Here is a 12603-nt window from a genome sequence, read left to right on the forward strand (position 1 = left end):
TCACTGCGGGCTTGGGGCTCCTCACTCCCGGGGCAAAGCCCGGTATGAAGGGTCACCTTCTGGGGCAGCTCGGACCTTCCCACGCCCCTGCGCCGCACAATCTTGGGATCAGCCCCACGTGGAGATCCCGTCTGTGCAGCCCAGCTCAAGGCCCCTCCAGCCCAGACACTAAATGAAAGCGAAGAGCAGCTGGCTGCCAAACTGTCAGTGCCAGATCTCTGCGAACTTACTCCGCTGAAAGAGCAACCGGGATGCGCCATCTCCGGGAGAAAAACCCCCTCCTTCAGTTACAGGGCGAAATGGCGCCGTGGCGCTACACTGCGCACGTGAACTGCTCTGGTCCTGGTCCCGCCCCTGCACCCGCGGGTACTGACGGCGCCTGAGAGTATGTTGGGGGCGGAGCCCAGACGAGCCCTTCATCCTATCTTGCCCAACCCCTCTCAGAGGTAACTTAAACTACGCTTCCCAGAATCCTTCTCAGCCTGGGACTTCCGTTGTCGTCAGCGGAAGCGGTGACAGAGCATCCCAAGCCACACAGAGGCCGGCTTGGTCACTATGGAGGAGATAGGCATCTTGGTGGAGAAGGCTCAGGTACAGTGGGGAGTTGGGCTTTTTAGTCAGGGACGGGATCACGCGGAGAGGGTGAAGCCAGACCTGAGTGGAGGAATGAATGGCTTCGAGGATCCCAGTCCGGGCTGGGGTGATTTCAGAGGCCTCAGTGGAGAGAGCTTTGTGCCGTTCGGAGGCCTGTCTCGGTGACCGAGTGATGATAGGAAGTAAGGCTCAGAAAGCGGGGCTGGGGGAGTGACGTTAGTAGGTCTTTGAGACTATTGATTTCGAACCCTGACCGGGAGTGCTTGGTGACGTCGGCGATCCGGCGTTGGGATTGGGTCAGACGGTGAGTGATGTATGGGACCCAGCGATGCGGCCGAGTTACCCCCAGGGCTAGGCTGTGGGGCTGACTGATGTTCAGGGCTTTGCTGATGGGGGTAATGAGGCGGGTAGTTAGGTATTATCTGTTGTTTGGCTGAGTGATGTTTAGGTCTAAGGAGAGTTGGGAGACTGTGACATATGGGATCTTTGAGTGAAAACTAGGGAATGTTAGCACTCTTTGAAGTCGCTGTCACTTTAACAGCCTATCTGGGAGAGCCATGTGACATTAGGAACCTCTTGAGGAGGATTGGGTGTCATTTGTGTCTCATAAGGAGTTGATGTGACATTTAGATCCTAGTTGGGGGTTGTGTGACACTGGGGACATTTTGAGTGGTATATGATAGCATAAGATCTGTGTGAGGGGCGAGTTGACATAAGGGGCTTGTTTAGGGGACCAAGAGGTTTCCAGGATCTACATAGAGGGTCTTACTATGTCAGGGGTTTATTAGGGGCTAAGTGACTTCATGGTGAAGTGGGGAAGGGAACAAACATTAGTGAAGTTGAGACGCTTTCATGAGAGGACCGTCTTCTTCCAACTTGAGTTTTCTCCTTTGGTCTAGGATGAAATCCCAGCACTGTCCGTGTCCCGGCCCCAGACTAGTCTGTCCTTCCTGGGCCCTGAGCCTGAGGACCTGGAAGACCTGTACAGCCGCTACAAGGTACCTTCAACCCCCAACCCAGACCTTGCACAGGACCTGGCATCTCATACTCTCCCCACTTTCCACCACTCTCTGGATCAGCAAGGGCTGGAGCCATCCCCTTCTGTCCCCTCTCTACTCACAGAAGCTGCAGCAAGAGCTGGAGTTCCTGGAGGTACAGGAGGAATACATCAAGGATGAGCAAAAGAACCTGAAAAAGGAATTCCTCCATGCCCAGGAGGAGGTGAAGCGAATCCAAAGCATCCCGCTGGTCATCGGACAATTTCTGGAGGCTGTGGATCAGAATACAGCCATTGTGGGCTCTACCACAGGTGTGTGGGTGGCCAAGGACACCTCCTTCATTCACCTGGCCACTTAACAACTATTTCCTACCATGTGCTAGGTAGCAGCAAACAAGGCATGGAAGTACAGTGTTCTTCAGAGTATTCTGACTGATCCAAAGGTAGAAATACATATACCACATGGCGAAACTTTTTTTTTTTTTTAAGACAGTTTCACTCTTGTTGTCCAGGCTGGAGTGCAGTGGCATGATCTCACAGCTGACTGCAACCTCTGCCTCCTGGGTTCAAGCAATTCTCCTGCTTCAGCCTCCCAAGCAGCCTGGCTAATTTTTGTATTATTAATAGAGTCAGGGTTTCACCACGTTGGCCAGGCTGGTCTTGAACTCCTGACCTTAGGTGATCCACCCACCTCAGCCTCCCAAAGTGCTGGGATTACAGGTGTGAGCCACTGCACCCAGCCAGAAATATATTTTACATTTTGAATGTCTGTCTCTGTCTCTTACTCTTTAGATAGATGTATAAAACATAAGTTTTGCCATGAGATATTTAGCCTGTGTGTGGTATACTCTGATGTTTTCTATCCTATTCTAATCTGTTTTGCTTTAAACACAGTTCTGATCATGACCTTCCAAATTGATTTCACAGCTACTACTGGGTTGGGGCCTGCAGTTTGAAACGATGAGTGAGAGTGTTAAGAGATTGGGCTCTGGGGCCAGGCACGGTGCCTCACATGTATAATTCCAGCACTTTGGGAGACCGAGGTGGGAAGATCGCTTGAGGCCAGAAGTTTGAGACCAGCCTGGGCAACATGGCGAAACCCCATCTCAACTAAAAATATAAAAATTAGCTGCGTGTGGTGGTGCACGCCAGCAATCCCAGCTCCTCAGGTGGTTGAGGCACAAGAATCTGTTGAACCCAGGAGGTAGAGGTTTCAGTGAGCTGAGATCGAAACACTACTCCAGCCTGGGCAACAGAGCAACACACTCTATCTCAAAAAAAAAAAAAAGATTGGGCTTTGATAAGAACTCCGTGTCCTTATCAGAGTATATTGTAGCTGCTGTTGTTTATATAGGTCCAGGCCTTGCCCTCATGATAGTCATTGTCACTGGCATCTTAACTGTTTTTTTATGTTTCTCGGCTCTGCTCCTCTAGACCAAGCAATGTTCTTGTAAAGGTTGTGGAGAAAGGTGTGCAATTGTGCCTGGAATTGGACTGGTGGGCTGTGAGGAAGTGAGGTGAGGGTGGTATTCAGAATGAGGCCTCTATCTTTGACCTGTAGGAGTTGGGACAGTGGGGCTTTCCCTGAGATGGCTCCATGGGTACAGGAGTAGGTTTGTGGGAAGACAGGGAGGGCAATCCATAGCTCATGGGAGGTGTCCAGGAGGCTGCTGGTCAGCCAGGTCTGACAGGAGAGACATTGAGCTTGGAAAGGGAAGTGTGCCTCACAAGCATGAGATGTTGCAGGAGGAGGCCTGCTGGACAGCCAGGGCTGGAGCTCAAGAGGGAATCAGAGTGGTAGACAAGGAGCTTGTATGAATGTTGGGGATGGACAGCAGGAGGAAGGATGGAAGCTGAGAGGAGACCCCTCAGTGTCTCAGCCAGAGATGCTGGCGGCGTAGTGGGGTGTGACTGTGAGATTAGGAGGAAGGAACGGGGAAGGGGCAGTTTCCAGGCTCTCACACTTCTTGTTTTCCTTCTCCCTTCTTGCAGGCTCCAACTACTATGTGCGCATCCTGAGCACCATCGATCGGGAGCTACTCAAGCCCAATGCCTCAGTGGCCCTCCACAAGCACAGCAATGCACTGGTGGACGTGCTGCCCCCTGAAGCTGACAGCAGCATCATGATGCTCACCTCAGGTAAAGGGGGAGCCTGCAGCTGGGGGTCCCATGGGGACCTTGAGGACCTGGCCGGGAGCCCCAGCTCTGCTCTTCCACCAGACCAGAAGCCAGACGTGATGTATGCAGACATCGGAGGCATGGACATCCAGAAGCAGGAGGTGCGAGAGGCCGTGGAGCTCCCACTCACGCATTTCGAGCTCTACAAGCAGGTGAGGCAATGCAGGTGGCAGGGAAGGGAGAGGCCTAGTTGGCTCTGGGGTTAGGGGTGAGACTCCTAACTCACACTTCTCTTCCCTTCTCTGGGTTTCAGATCGGCATTGATCCTCCCCGAGGCGTCCTCATGTATGGCCCACCTGGCTGCGGGAAGACCATGTTGGCAAAGGCGGTGGCACATCACACGACAGGTGAGGCATATCACCCTCTGCCCCTGCCCCGAGCTCTAATCTTCTGGCCTCTTCGTCTTGCTTCCTGCTTGCTTACTCTTCCCAGGAAGTGGCACTGCACAGTGATCAGAAACATAGACTCTGGGGTCACAGCCCACGTGTGCATGTTACTGGCTGTGCTGGCTTCAGCTCCTTGGGCCTTTCCTCATAGTAAAAGACTCATTTCACCCAGCGATTGTGAGCAGTTAATGAAATAATGCAGTGTTTTCCTACAATGGGTTGCGACCCATTAGTAATTATGAATTTCAGTTTGTGGGTTGCAGCCAACATTTTGAAACAAGAAATAGAACAGAAAGTAGCAGAGCACATCCACGTGGTATTATTTATACATGGTACAAGTATATATGGTGCAAGTTCGTCTGTTTTGTGAAACTTGTTTCATACACATGTGCACATTCATGTATTCTTGTGGTTCTTCAAAAATATATATATTTTTAAATTTTTTTGTATGTTGCCCAGGCTGGCCTTGAACTCCTGGGCTCAAGGGATCCTCCCACCTCAGCCTCCCAAAGTGCTGGGATTATATAGGCATGAGCCATGCACCTGGCCCCAAAAATGTATTTCTTATTGTAGGTACCAGACAAAAATGTCTGAAAATCACTTACGTGTAACTCTTTTTGTGTTTGATGTTAAAGCCCTAAAATCTTAAGCATATTTTCAGATCTTAATACATGTGAGCCAGGGAACAGCAGGAGGGAGTAGTTAAGCAATGTGTTTTCTGGGGCCAGACTGCCTGGCTTTGAAATCTTACTTCCCCACCAACTTCTTATGTGATCCTCAGTAAGTTAACCTGTCTGTGACTCAGTTTCCCTAATTGTCAGATGAAGACAATCATAGTATCTCTTTTTCTGGAGTGGTTGTTAAGAAGAGCAATTTGACACAAAGCGTCTAGAATGGACAATAAATGTTACCTGTTGTCATTGCTACTCATTTGTTTGGTACTTCATTGAACTTTTACTCTGTACCAGGCTTTGTGCTGGAATGCAAAGATGACAATTAGAGATGTCACTTGCCTTGACTGGGAAAAAAAAGACTCCTAGAACTTAGTCATTCATCGATTGTTTACTGAGCACCTACTATGTGCTAGGATGTGTTGTAGATGCCAGAGACTTGGCAGTGAACAGAACATCTCCTTATAGAGGTGATGTCTTAGTTGGAAAAGAAAAGAGATAAACAAGTCGATAGATTATATAGCACAAGCCTGTCCAACCCATGGCCCACACATGGCCAGGATGGCTTTGAATGTGGCCCAACACAAATTCGTAAACTTTCTTAAAACATGATGAGATTTTTGTTTTTAGACAGAGTCTTGCTCTGTCGCCCAGGCTGGAATGCAGTGACATGATCTTGGTTCTCTGCAAAGTTCGCCTCCTGGGTTCAAGCAATTCTCCTGCCTCAGCCTCTTGAGTAGCTGGAATTACAGGTACATGCCACCTCATCCAGCTAATTTTTGTATTTTTAGTAGAGATGGAGTTTCACCATCCTGGCCAGGCTGGTCTTGAACTCCTGACCTCATGATCCACCTGTCTTGGGCTCCCAAAGTGCTGGGATTACAGGCATGAGCTACCACACCTGGCTGATTTTTTTTTAAGCTCATCAGCTGTCATTAATGTTAGTGTATTTTATTATGTGTGGCCCAAGACAGTTCTTCCAATGTGGCCCTGTGTACCCTTCACTGAGATTCCCTAATGTTATTATCTTATGTAACCATAATACAATTAGGAAAATCAGGAAATTAACAATGGTACAATACTATGAACTAAAGTATAGACCTCCTTCAAATTTTACCAATTTTCCACTAGTGTCCTTGTTCTGTCCTGAGTTCCAATCCAGTGAAGACAAATAAGCTTGGCTGAGTAGGAACAGAAATTGAGAGACCCTGACTTCCAGTTCTTTTTTTTTTTTTTTTTGAGACAGAGTCTCGCTCTGTTGCCAGGCACGAGGCTGGAGTGCAGTGGCACAATCTTGGCTCACTGCAACCTCCACCTCCCGGGTTCATGCAATTCTCCTGCCTCGGCCTCCCAAGTAGCTGGGACCACAGGCACACGACACCACACCCAGCTAATTTTTGTATTTTTAGTAGAGATGGGGTTTCACTATGTTGGCCAGGATGGTCTCAATCTTTTGACCTGGTGATCCGCCCGCCTCGGCCTCCCAAAGTGCTGGGATTACAGGCTTGAGCCACTGCACCCGGCTGACTTCCAGTTCTGTCATTTTTCTGAGTGAACTGGGTGGTTTGTCACTGGAAGAGGGAGGGAAGAGAGAAGGTGCAGAAGGGATGTAGACATGGGAAAAGCTGCTGACTGGGGTTGAGTTTTGTTTTGTTTTCTATAGAGACAGGGTCTTGTTCTATCACCCAGGCTGGAGTGCAGTGGTGCACTCATAGCTCACTGCAACCTCAGTCTCCTGGGCTCAAGCAATCCCCACCACCTCAGTCTCCTGAGTAGCTGGGACTACAGGCATGTGCCACCGTTCCCAACTAATTTTTATATCTTTATTTATTTATTTATTTTGAGACGGAGTTTCACTCTTGTTACCCAGGCTGGAGTGCAATGGCGCCATCTCGGCTCACCGCAACCTCCGCCTCCTGGGTTCAGGCAATTCTCCTGCCTCAGCCTCCTGAGTAGCTGGGATTACAGGCACGCGCCACCATGCCCAGCTAATTTTTTGTATTTTTAGTAGAGACGTGGTCTTGCTATGTTGCCTAGGCTGGTCTTGAACTCCTGGGCTCAAGCCATCCTCCTGCCTCGGCTTCCCAAAGTGTTGGGATCACAGGTGTGAGCCTTTTTTTCTCTTTCTTTTTTCGGGGGGAATTCATCTATTTGTTCTGGTGGCAGTACGGCTTATCAAGAGTGAGAAACTGAAGCAGGAGCCCATTCCAGGGTAGATGGAAGGAGTAGCAGAGCCCAGAGGGGGCTGAGAGATTGGGAGGACAGGGAAGGTTATGGTAGGAAGGGGACTGTAGTGATAGAGTAGGGAAGGCCAACGGGCAGGCTGGGTTCCAGAGATGGTGATTTCATGTGGAACTGACTGGACATTTGCAGAACAGCTAAGTAAATGTATGGCCAGAGTCAGTTGGTCAGGGTGTGTTTAGAGCAGAAAAAGAAACCTTGAGGTGAGGATGCTGAATGAGCCCCCAGCTGATGGAAGTATCCAGAAAGAGGGACCCCTTGAGCCAGGTGTCAAGTCTGGATCTTAGGGAGTGAACAGGGCAGGGATGAAGCCTTGAACATTTCATAGTTTAGGACATAAAACCACCCTGTCCACATGTATGGACTGTATGTCTTGCTTCTCTGGTAGCTGGAAGGAGACTACTGGGGGTATGCTCTGTACAACACAAAGCATCAGATCCTTAAGAAGCAAGTGTTACTTTGGCTGGGCGCGGGGGCTCATGCCTGTAATCCCAACACTTTGGGAGGCTGAGGTGGGTAGATCACCTGAGGTCAGGAGTTCAAGACCAGCCTGACCAACATGGAGAAATCCTGTCTCTACTAAAAATACAAAATTAGCTGGGTGTGGTGGCGCATGCCTGTTATCCCAGGTACTCAGGAGGCTGAGGCAGGAGAATTGCTTTGAACCTGGGAGGCAGAGGTTGCAGTGAGCCAAGATTGTGCCATTGCACTCCAGCCAGGGCAACAAGAGTGAACTCTACCTCAAAAAAAAAAAAAAAAAGAAGAAGAAACAAGTGTAACTTTAAGAAACAAGGGCAAGGTCAAGCCTGGGGTATCTCATGCCTATAATCCCAGCACTTTGGGAGACTAAGCCAGGAGGATCCCTTGAGGCCAGGAGTTTGAGACCAGCCTGGGCAATATAGGAAGACCCCATCTCCTCAAAAATTTTAAAAAGCTAGGTGTGGCTACATGCCTATAGTCCTGGCTACTCAGAAGGCTGAAGAGAGGGGATTGCTTGAGCCCAGGAGATTGAGGCTGTAGTAAGCTATGATCACACCACTGTATTCCAATCTGGGCAAGAAAGTGAGATCTATCTTGCTTGTTTAAAAAATAAACAAGTCCAAAGGGAGGGCCCAGAACAAATCTGTCTTCAACCCTATTACCAATTTCAGTTATATCAGAAGACATGCCCATGGGCCCTGATTTTTTTTCAGGAAATTAAAAAGCTGGTCCTTATAGCAAACAGGAACTCAGAGCTCTTGGCAAGGCAGTATGACGTCTTAGTGTATGGGCAGCATGTCTGTTTTCTTGCTGATTTTGCAAGTGCTCCAGAAATTTATTTTTTTCTTTTCTATTCTTTTATTCATTCATTCGTTTATTTTATTTATTTATTTTTTTGAGACGGAGTTTCACTCTTGTTACCCAGGCTGGAGTGCAATGGCACAATCTCGGCTCACCGCAACCTCCGCCTCCTGGGTTCAAGCAATTCTCCTGCCTCAGCCTCCCGAGTAGCTGGGACTATAGGCGTGCACCACCATGCCCAGCTAATTTTTGTATTTTTTTTTAGTAGAGACAGGGTTTCAACATGTTGACCAGGATGGTCTTGATCTCTTGACCTCGTGATCCACCCACCTCGGCCTCCCAAAGTGCTGGGATTATAGGCATGAGCCACCGCGCCCAGCCTTTTATTTTAGTATTTCATATCCTGATTTTTAAATGTTGGACCAAAAAATATGACACATCTGGCTGGGTGCGGTGGCTCACGCCTGTAATCCCAGAACTTTGGGAGGCCGAGGTGGGTGGATCATTGAGGTCAGGAGTTCAAGACCAGCCTAGTCAACATGGTAAAAATTCGTCTCTACTAAAAATACAACTATTAGCTTGGTGTGGCAGCACACGCCTGTAATCCCAGCTACTCAGGAGGCTGAGGCAGGAGACTCACTTGAACCCAGGAGGCGGAAGTTGCAGTGAGCAGAGATCATGCTATTGCACTCCAGCCTGGGTGACAGAGTGAGACTCCATCTGAAACAAAAAAAAAGTGACACATCTGTGAGGAACATTCATAATTTAAGCCACTGGGTGACTGTGGGGTATGAATAGATGGCTGTTCCTCAGGGCTGGATGAGGGACCCAGCCTCGGGCCTGAGAGAATGACACAACTGCTAGGTGTGGGTATCCAAGGAAAAGGATGTCTTCAAGGAATTCTTAGTTTCTGTTGAAGCAGAATGGGCCTTTCAGGAGGCCCATCCCTGCCTAATCCTTGTCATGCTGCCATCAGCTGCATTCATCCGGGTCGTGGGCTCGGAGTTTGTACAGAAGTACCTGGGTGAGGGCCCCCGCATGGTCCGGGATGTGTTCCGCCTGGCCAAGGAGAATGCACCTGCCATCATCTTCATAGACGAGATCGATGCCATCGCCACCAAGAGATTTGATGCTCAGACTGGGGGTGAGTGATACCAAAACAAGGCCCAGGGTCTTGGATGGGCTTGTTGCACAGGATGCCCGGGAATGACCATGCTGTGCACTCTCAGCCGACAGGGAGGTTCAGAGGATCCTGCTGGAGCTGCTGAATCAGATGGATGGATTTGATCAGAATGTCAATGTCAAGGTGTGGGGTTCGTGATGAACAAGGGGAGGTTGGCGTAGGAATCAGGGAAAGGTCGGGGCTGGCACCTGAGGGGCGGTTATCATGACGGGAAGGAGGTAGGAGTGCAGAGATCTGAGTTGGCCTGCCCCCAATGCCAGGTGATCATGGCCACCAACAGAGCAGACACCCTGGATCCAGCTCTGCTGCGGCCAGGACGCCTGGACCGTAAAATTGAATTTCCACTTCCTGACCGCCGCCAGAAGAGATTGATTTTCTCCACTATCACCAGCAAGATGAACCTCTCTGAGGAGGTTGACCTGGAAGATTGTATCCTGCTCCAGAAGTGAGGGAGGGGCCCCAGTTGGGAACGGGGATTAGATCTTCAATTCAACTTCTGCCATCACCACAGCCCAGACTTGCGGGGGTAGGACCAAGGTCTAGGGAGGAGGGGAGGTAACAGAGATGGCCAAAGGTGACTTCCAGCCCCAGGCATTCACCCCATCCTACAGGGAATGGTTTCCTTAACTCACTGCAGATGTGGCCCGGCCAGATAAGATTTCAGGAGCTGATATCAACTCCATCTGTCAGGAGGTAAGTGGTCGTTTCTCTCTGGATCCAGGTAGTGGGTGTGTAAGGACCCTTCTCTCAATCACTCTGCTATAGTCCTTCTATCCCCTCATGGCTGTCCTGGGTTGTGGGCCCCATCTCTCTCTTCCTTTACCATTACTAGGGTTGGAGAGTATACGGGGTGGTTTTTTGTTTTTTATTTTTTGCTTTGAGACAGGGACTGGCTCTCGCCCAGGCTGGAGTGCAGTGGCGCAATCATGACTCACTGCAGTGATTCTCCCATCTCAGCCTCCCGAGTAGCTGGGATTACAGGTGCACGCCACCATGTCCGACTAATTTTTGCATTTTTTGTAGAGGCAGGGTTTCACCATGTTGCCTAGGCTGGTCTCAAACTCCTGGGCTCAAGTGATCCATCTACCTCAGCTTCCCAAAGTGTTGGGATTATAGGTGTGAGCCATCATGCCCTGCCACAGGAAGTCGATTTTAAGTCTTTTTTTTTTTTTGAGACGGAGTTTCACTGTTGTTACCCAGACTGGAGTGCAATGGCACGATCTCGGCTCACCGCAACCTCCGCCTTCTGGGTTCAAGCAGTTCTCCTGCCTCAGCCTCCCGAGTAGCTTGGACTACAGGCGCGCACCACCATGCCCAGCTAATTTTTGTATTTTTAGTAGAGACAGGGTTTCACCATGTTGACCAGGATGGTCTCGACCTCTTGACCTCGTGATCCACCCACCTCGGCCTCCCAAAGTGCTGGGATTATAGGCTTGAGCCACCGGGCCCGGCCTGATTTTAAGTCTTATCCTTCAACAGAGTGGAATGTTGGCTGTCCGTGAGAACCGCTACATTGTCCTGGCCAAGGACTTCGAGAAAGCATACAAGACTGTCATCAAGAAGGACGAGCAGGAGCATGAGTTTTACAAGTGACCCCTCCCTTCCCTCCCCCACACAACTCGGGCTGGGGCTTCTTCTCTCAGGCCCTCCCCCCTCCCCCCAGAACCTCTGTCCCAAAACCTCATTCCCTTTTTTCTTTACCCAGGATTGGTTTCTTCAATAAATAGATAAGATCGATTCCATTTAATTTCTTCTTAGAAGTTTAACTCCTTTGGAGAATGTGGGCCTTGAATAGGATCCTCTGGGTCCATCTTGATCTGACAGATGAGAGACGAGGTGCATGGCCTGGGTAGCAGCTTGAGAGAACCAAGGAATTCAAACCAGATGACTTCCAAAATGTGGGGAAAGGGATGGAAAATGAACCTAAGATGGCAGTCCTTAATCACGGAATAAAGCCCCTATGCATCGCCCCATTCCCTACAGGTAAAAGACAATAAAAAGTTCAGGTCACGGGCCTTGGGAGTTCAGAGGAAGGAGGTGTCCAGTGCTGTCCAACAGAACTTTTCCATGTTGATGGATATGTTCTGTGTTCTCCAGTATGGCAGCTGCTCGCCACATATGGCTGGCTAATGAGCACCTGAAATATGGCTAGGTTGACTGAGAAACTGAACTCTTATTTTTTTGAGATGGAGTCTTGCTCTGGCACCCAGGCTGGAGTGCAGTGGTGAGATCTCACCTCACTGCTGCCTCCACTTCTCATATTCATGATTCTCCTGCCTCAGCTTCCTAAGTAGCTGGGACCACAGGCACCTGCCACCACACCTGGCTAATACAGGGTTTCACCATATTGGCCAGACTGGTCTCGAACTCCTGACCTCGAATGATACACCCACCTTGGCCTCCCACAGTGTTGGGATTACAGGTGTGAGCCACTGCGCCTGGCCAAGAAGTGGAACTCTTACACACTGCTGGTGGGAATGTGAAATGGTAAGCCACTTAGGAAAACAGTTTGATAATTTCTTATGCTAAATACACACCTATCAGATGATTTAGCAACTTCTGTGTATTTACTTAAGAAAAAATAACATATACATCCATATGAAGACTTGTAAATAAATGTCCTCATCATTTTTATTTGAAATGGCTAAAACTGGAAACAACCCAAATGTCCACCAGCAAGTGAATGGATATACAAATTGTAATGTATGTATGCAATTTAACACCACTCAGGAGGCTGGGCGCGGTGGCTCATGCCTATAATCCCAGCACTTTGGGAGGCCGAGGCGGGTGGATCATGAGGTCGAGAGATCGAGACCATCCTGGTCAATTAGGTGAAACCCCGTCTCTACTAAAAACACAAAAATTAGCTGGGCATGGTGGTGCGCGCCTGTAGTCCCAGCTATTCGGGAGGCTGAGGCAGGAGAATTGCTTGAACCCAGAAGGCGGAGGTTGCGGAGAGCCGAGATCATGCCATTGCACTCCAGTCTGGGTACAAGAGCGAAACTCTGTCTCAAAAAAAAAAAAAAACACCACTTAGTAATATGAAAATGAACTACTGATGTATGCAAAAAC

At 49.3% G+C, this 12603-nt stretch overlaps 2 protein-coding genes across 8 annotated transcripts in view; one reads left to right on the forward strand and one right to left on the reverse strand.

The window, feature by feature from the left end:
* The window catches only part of SELENOV (selenoprotein V), a 49340-nt gene that overhangs the window by 24881 nt on the left and 11856 nt on the right, over positions 1-12603 (reverse strand). For all 7 annotated transcript variants that reach the window (XR_013530901.1, XR_013530902.1, XM_078359662.1 and 4 more), the window contains exon 2: positions 231-12536. The gene's annotated coding sequence lies outside the window, so the exon portion shown is untranslated. The remainder of the gene's footprint in view (positions 1-230; positions 12537-12603) is intronic.
* Positions 518-11268, forward strand: PSMC4 (proteasome 26S subunit, ATPase 4). Its single transcript, XM_078359659.1, has 11 exons — positions 518-591; positions 1494-1592; positions 1717-1903; positions 3584-3730; positions 3812-3921; positions 4023-4116; positions 9325-9492; positions 9578-9654; positions 9792-9960; positions 10169-10224; positions 11011-11268. The coding sequence occupies exons 1-11, from the start codon at positions 556-558 to the stop codon at positions 11122-11124; spliced, it is 1257 nt and encodes a 418-aa protein (XP_078215785.1). The 5' UTR covers positions 518-555; the 3' UTR covers positions 11125-11268.

This window comes from Callithrix jacchus, chromosome 22 (genome assembly GCF_049354715.1).
Source record: "Callithrix jacchus isolate 240 chromosome 22, calJac240_pri, whole genome shotgun sequence".
NCBI classification, from domain to species: Eukaryota; Metazoa; Chordata; class Mammalia; order Primates; family Cebidae; genus Callithrix; species Callithrix jacchus.